At 43.9% G+C, this 7,034-nt stretch overlaps 1 protein-coding gene across 1 annotated transcript; it reads left to right on the top strand.

Moving 5' to 3' along the window:
• The first annotated feature begins 533 nt into the window (after window positions 1-533).
• On the top strand, window positions 534-6,798 carry LOC116847082 (uncharacterized protein DDB_G0283697-like). Its single transcript, XM_032821692.1, has 7 exons — window positions 534-903; window positions 1,937-2,267; window positions 2,398-2,519; window positions 2,711-2,937; window positions 3,087-3,225; window positions 3,298-3,449; window positions 3,704-6,798. Exons 2-7 carry the CDS (start codon window positions 2,185-2,187, stop codon window positions 6,089-6,091), a joined length of 3,111 nt encoding a protein of 1,036 aa, XP_032677583.1. The 5' UTR covers window positions 534-903; window positions 1,937-2,184; the 3' UTR covers window positions 6,092-6,798.
• Window positions 6,799-7,034: the final 236 nt, after the last annotated feature.

The raw sequence follows: 7,034 nt of genomic DNA, 5'->3' as shown, positions 1-7,034 counted from the left end.
ATAATAGTAACAGAAATTTAATAAATAGAAATAAGAAATTTAATAAATAGATAAAATTTAAATACAAAGCAAAACAATACATATGATTTTTATAATTTATTACTAATTATGTAAATTTTACTAGAAACACAAATTAAAATGAATATCTTTAATAACCTTATTATATCACAAATTATTGAAAATTGATTATCTTACGATTTAAAATAGAATTATATATGTTGTAATTCATCTACTTTTGTAGCAACTATATGTTTGAATCCTAACTGATGAAGAATAATGATAAGAAAGCTGTACTTTACACCATGCCAATGAAAGTCACGCGCGCGAAGTCAAACATTATATTCCAAATTCTTCTTATGAAACCCGACTTTTTTATAAAAATTCCATCAGAGCTAAAATTGATTTCACAGATCATTTAAAGATATTCTATATTTGATTGTCGCCACTATCAGTATCGACGAACACGTCAGTGACGGGAAGTAGTAGTTAAACTGCATACACTAGGATACGGATAAACAGTCTTTCGTGAACGTGCTAGGCGACAGCAACACGATAGCGGCTCGCCGGCGCAGCTGCCGAGAGCGTCGTATTCGTTGACGCAACATCGATCGCGCACCTACCACCACAGGCCATAACCTCTGCATTTCTCGACGAGTTTCACCGCGACCCTGCGGAGTTTCGCCCTTCTGAAAACTTGCGCGAGACACGCTGGCCTAAAAGCTGGCCTTGTTAATCTCAAAATTCCGTGCAGTATAGTCTTGCGATCTTCAGTATGTGCTCGACAAAGCGAAGACCTTGAAGAGCGCCAATATTCCGAGTAACCTCACGAACGAGAAGGTAGTGCAGACACCACAGTTCCACCAGGGTGAAAATTCTGCGAGACGCCGCCCGATGCACCGTCAAGTGCGTTTTATCAGTGATTCTTACAATTTGTACGATTAAGATAGTGTTTTATTTCTCGAGCGACGTTAAGAGAGACGAGACCTACCTTCGATATATGTTTTACAACAATGCGCGTAGTAAAAATAAACACGAGCGTATAACTTGGATTGTTGCACGCTACGTTACGAACGTTACAAACGTTATCGAAATATTCCTCATCGATTTTTGCTTTTGATGCATGAAGAGCGGAAAATTATACGTGCGAGAACAAAAAATATAAATAAGTATTATTTAATCGGGGGACTTTCTCATGGGAAATTGTCCACTTCCACCTCGTGGCCTTGCACTGTATCGTATACATTACTCTTTTAAGTAGACACGCCCGTTCGTATACTCATTAGTATGACGTGTCGTTTGTGTTCTTATCAGTGCCATTATGTCATTTACATAAGCGCATTCTCATGCAAGTGGATTCTCGATATACTTCGACGAATTTTAATGAATATGAATGCGTCATATAATTAACTAAACAAATCACTGAATATACAAAATATTATTAGACTCCTTTTATATCTATGTGTGAATAACTAGAGTAATATTTCATTAGTCACAATTTAATGATAACCTCACTTTTTTTCTTTGCAATTTTTGACGTTTCAACATGAGAAATTCTGATAATCAAGTTTTAATTTAAATTTCTATGAAAGTATACTTGAATAAATTTCTCAGAGAATAAATTTTTTTTTCGTAACCTATTTGTATCATTAAAACCTATTTACCAAAATTATGTTCATTAATTCTTTGTAATGTAACATTTAGAATATGTATTCGTTCCTTTTTCTAAATCGTACATGATAATTTTATCCGATGTCATACGTGTCTGTATGTGTGTACGATCAAAATAAATTACACAAAAAAAATATCCTTTATAGAGTCATTGTCAACGTGAGCACGATTCGCGATTTACTGCGCAGATAATATTAATTACAGCGTTGCGTAAGGCAAAGTGTCATTCATGTTGCGAGAATGCAAAAACAATTATTTTTCTTTGCAGAACTGCTCTAAGGGACATTGATGGCAGTTAAGTTACGGCACTGTTGGACCGGACGTCGTGGAGGTTGATCCTCAACAAGTAGAGGATCGAGAGATCTATGAATAGTCATCAAGGAGCATGAATGATCGTGACTCGTCGGCGACTGCATCGGCGCGAAACTCTTCCCGATAGCGGCGTCGATCGCAGACGTCGGCGACTGACGTCATCATCATTCACTTTATCGTCGACAACGAGCACACATCGAAATCATGGAGAAGCAAGAATTTGTGGCGAATCTACATTATTTACCGATCGCCATCTTCGTCTCTCTGCCTACAGTCCTCATTATTACGTAATTTTAACCGCATTCCCAGTCGTTAAGTCATTTTAGGCGTATCTGTTAATAGCTTTGATACGATTACCGCATCTATTTTGCCAGTGAAAATCAACAAAATTTTATGAAATTACTTTGCAATCTGCAGGTACGTAATGGCGGTCTTACTAGGACACGTGGAAGCTGGTTTTCCCTACATCTCCACAGCAGCAACTACCGCGCCAGAGAGCTGCATTTTCTCTCAAGCCGTCAATGTGATCGCTGTGCTCAGTACGTACATAAATCTTGCATAAATAATAACATAATATCGGCGATGCGCAATGGAGTATATATATTTTACGCCACGTCGATAATCTTTGTCAATATTACCAAGCATGTGCGAACATTTGTCCAATATTGATCAATCTAAAACCTTTCTATTATCGTGCCGGAATTTAAGAGGCTAACTTTTTGTGTTGCAGTGGGCTTTATGATCTACATACGATATGCCCAAGTTAAAGAGTGTACCAGCGTCTTTCGCTCGTCGGCCTCATTACCCAAATGGAATCATTGGGCCTTAATCTTCGGTCTATTATCGACTGTTGGTTTTTCGATCGTCGCAAACTTTCAAGAAACCTCGTTGATCGTCGTTCACCTTATCGGCGCGTTCCTCTGTTTTGGAGGTGGCACTGTGTATTTTTGGACCCAGGTACGTAAGAAAAGTAATGCGTAAGAAATAATACGTAAAAAGCAGTAACAAGACGAAATTTCATTAGTTGCTCTTGTTACTATTTCTTGAATATTTATCATTTACGAAGGATATATTACAACATTATGATAATGATCTCTTTGTTGCAGGCCGTATGTTCATTTTATTTGCACCCATTAGGATACTCATTACGACTTGCACACATTCGTACGGCATTGTCGACCTTCACTACAGTCTGCTTCTTTGTAATCGTCATCACAGGCGTGCTGGCTCGCCTGGCCTATAAGGGTTGGTTCATTGACTTTTAACCATCGCTCATATCATACGTTTTAATGTGCTAACATTAAGAATGCATTTCAGGAACAAACTCCCGGAAATGGCAAAAGGAGGACGGCGGCTGGGAGTTGCATATAACTAGCACAATAACCGAATGGCTTTGCGCGATGACGTTTTGCTTTTATATCCTGACGTTCACGGAGGAGTTCAGGGACATCCGGATAAGTCATCCAAAGGTAACTTTCGTAAGAAAACATATCAATAGTTATGTTTACGTTTCAACACAAAAGATCAAATATCGCAGCTTGTTATTTCTCATGAATCAATTATCAAAGACTTATTAATAAGCCCATTTTCATTTTCTCTACGTTTCTGCCGACAGGTAATGTGCAATATACACGGATTAAGATCGAGCAACGAGGCGTTGAACGAGAGCCAAGACTCCAGCGTGGTTCACGAGCGAACAAATCCATCTACCAATACCTGATCGCTCATAGGCAGAGGCGCCGGTGGCTACGTCAATCTCCTCTCACACTCGCCGGTCGACACACCTTGCCCCGGCTACCGATACCGCGAGTCCAGGGACAATCTGCTGGACGAGGCAGCGCCGTTGGTGGCGACGACGCCGCCGGCGCTGCGTGATGCCGAGAGAAGTCCCGATGTCCTCTGCCCGGTGCAAGTGCACGTGCACGACTCCACGGCACGTGAACGACGATGTCCCAGAGGTCATCGCGCTAAGAAGAAACGTCAAAGAGCCGTCGATAACCAGGCCACGAAGTGGATAGACCTGGACGAAAATGTTCCGCACGGTTACATTCTGATAGACGACAAGAATCTCGGGCCCGGAGTTCTCGAGATCGATAGCGAGGAAGTGCCGTTTCCTGAACACGCTGTCGAGTACGACGATGAGAACGATGACGACGACGACGATGAGGACGATAACCACGGCGACGACGACGATAACGACAGCCGTGATGAGAACGTTGGCAGCCACGGTAGATGCGAATGGTCGATGTACAAACAGTTAAAGAAGAACGTCGCAAAACGATATCGTTGTGACCTCGATCTCGGCGCGACATATCCTCTCGCAAATAGCCATGGTAACGCCTATCAGGATTCGAGCAGTCACAGCAAGTACACGGAACTGTACTCGGAATTTCGCGCCAAGAACAACCCCGACGCAAGTAATCACGACTTCGACGTGACTTTTTCGTACTCGGTGGCCAATAGCCACAGCGAACACGGTGACCCTACGACGGACGTTAGGGATCGAGCTTATAGAGAGAGCTCGGAAAGCGACAATCTGGTCTGGGACACCGGAACGGGTGCGAATTACGAGATAGCCAATAGCCACAGTAATTATCGCGTGTTCTACGACAGTCAGACGCAGCATTATGCATCAGGTATGTTGCCTCCATGGTCCTCGGAGCTATGGCCGGAGAATCGCCGTGAGGAGGATCGCGTTACGTCGGACGACTCCAAGGACAATAATGCGATAAAGCAAGATTGCGATGAACACAAAGCTACTGCGGACCAATCCGAAAAAAAAATCGGGAACGAGCAAGATTCGAATGCCTGCGACATCGAGCAATGTTTGGTGCAAATCGAGGAGAGCCTTCTCAACATTGAGCAGAATCTCCTTCACGTTCAAGATCTAGATATACCGGAGTTGAGAAACCTGCTCTACAAAAGTCCGAGTATCGAGCGGAGTCTCTTCGAGGTGCAGGATCTCCTCTACGCTGACGGTATCGTGCCGGTTATCTCCAGGAAATCCATGTCTCTCGACTCCGATGAAGAGGAAGAGGAAGAGGAGGACGAAGAGGAAGAGGAAGAAGAAGAGGTATGGGTAGGTCAGAACTTAACGATCAAGGATAACGACAATGAGGACGGAGATGCTAGCGCGCCTCTGCTAAACAGCTCCAATGAGGAATCCTCCGACACGGTGAACGTAGACGAACAGAATCCTTCGAAATCGACCGACGACCATTATGTCGACGGATCTAATGTCGTAGGAGAAGAAGAAAAAAACTTGAGTCTACAAACGTGCGCGGAGAAGACGATGAATTTCGTGCCCAACAGTCTTAACAAGACCATGCCGAGAAGAATCGTCCTGGACGAAGTCAAGGAGAATATCCGACTCTGCTCGTCCGAGTCCGAGGAGCCTACGATTACGATCGATTACAATCTGAACAGCGCGTGCGCTGAGAAGAAGTCTTTCTGCCGCGACAAATGGCACAGCAGGACGAATTCGTTGGATGAGAACTCGATCTTTCAGAACTCAGAGCTCGGCGACAAGCAAGAGAACAGTAAATCCTCGTTGCAGGATATCTTCCTAGAGTCAACGAGCAGTCGTTTGGTAACAAACGCGAAAGCGCGATCGGAGGGCACGTTGCAGACCAACCAGGATAAGTCATTGCGGCGCGATCGAGGAGGATCCCAGGAGGAACTCTTGCAGGCCGTCGAAGCAACGGCGGAGGACTTCCGAAAGAAGCTCGAGAGCTTCGCGTCGCAGCGACGATCCATGCTGGATCGCCAGAAGAAGACAAACCCCAAGTCTATTAAGGAGCTTTCGGACAACACGTCGCGATCGCGAGAGAAATCGCCGGTGAGACAAGCGAAACGCGCGACGACTACGACGACAAGCAAGACACAAGAAAAGGACAACGGTGCTGGTAAAAGCACCGGCTGCGACAAGCGGAAGAAGAAGAAAACATCGGCGAAAAGTACATCGGACAATGCTCTGATACCTAGCAAACTGATCTCACTCTCGTTGTCCTTGCTTCTCGCGGCTCTCTTACAGGCGGTCAGATGCTTGACGGATCTCGTGGAGGACGCCTTCAGGTCGGTCAGTTACGACAGAAACGGATTGCTGCAGTAAAACCGCAGTGAACTTCTTCTAAGGAAAGTATTCAGACAATGGCGCGACAGGCACTTAGCAAATGTCATCGACCGATACGTAATAAATATGTAAGAGCGATCGACCGCGTCAGGGTAACCGCGATAGGCCTCAACCAGTCCGTAATCGTCCGAAGCCGCACCCGGTATCTGTGATAACGTTATGCTTAGGGTTCCTCGATGGTATCGCGTTGCTCGCTGCTTCCAAGCACCAAGATCGAACAATTCCCGGGTTTATATTGTCAACGTGTAAACCGAGACCGGTCGGTACACACAATTCGTCGAAAGGACGTGCTGTGAAACGTGATTACGGTCGGCTCGACGGGCAAAGTAATCATGTCGACCCAATCGCGCTCCAAGACGATCTTCCGAGAAGTGAAATCTGTACGACGCTTTGTGCGAATGTACGTATTATCTCCGAAAAGCGGACACAACGAAACGAGATGCGATAGTGCGAGATAAATCCTCTTATCGATGGTGCTGTATACGGGCTAAGCGTGAACGATATTTAGTATTACGTTCAAAAGTGCCTAAACCCATCGCGTATCACATACGAGGTGTAGTACACGATACACTATTGATAACGCTATTTATGTCTACCTATATAAACCCCTTTTTCTAAGGTGTAAGGTCATTGAAAGGAAATAAAGCGAAGCGAGACGAGAAGACACGACGCTTGAAATGCGAAAATGTTTCACGTGTAAAACCTTGTTATTTTATCCATCTCTTTTTCACGATCCAAAGAATAGATCAAAAGATTGGATGAGGAGAAGTGCTAATATTATACTTCTCGAATGTTCGCCTCGAGAGAAATCTCTTGTCGACACAAGGACAGTTGGGTTAACATAAAATCTATCGTAAATTTATCATTCATCGGACATCGAAACACAATATTCAAGATATTCTCGGTATAATATTTCTATATC

This window comes from Odontomachus brunneus, unplaced genomic scaffold (genome assembly GCF_010583005.1).
Source record: "Odontomachus brunneus isolate Ranch 3 - 2012 unplaced genomic scaffold, Obru_v1 Obru_scaffold_073, whole genome shotgun sequence".
In the NCBI taxonomy this organism is placed as follows: domain Eukaryota; kingdom Metazoa; phylum Arthropoda; class Insecta; order Hymenoptera; family Formicidae; genus Odontomachus; species Odontomachus brunneus.
Note: the sequence above shows the minus strand (reverse complement) of the source record. Positions and strands in the feature narration are given on the sequence as shown.

Coding starts and splice junctions, on each gene's coding strand:
- LOC116847082 (XM_032821692.1), top strand. CDS start 2,185: ATGGAGAAGCAAGAATTTGTGGCGAATCTACATTATTTACCGATCGCC. Junction 2,268..2,397: donor CCTACAGTCCTCATTATTAC/GTAATTTTAACC, acceptor TGCAATCTGCAG/GTACGTAATGGCGGTCTTAC. Junction 3,226..3,297: donor GGCTCGCCTGGCCTATAAGG/GTTGGTTCATTG, acceptor AATGCATTTCAG/GAACAAACTCCCGGAAATGG.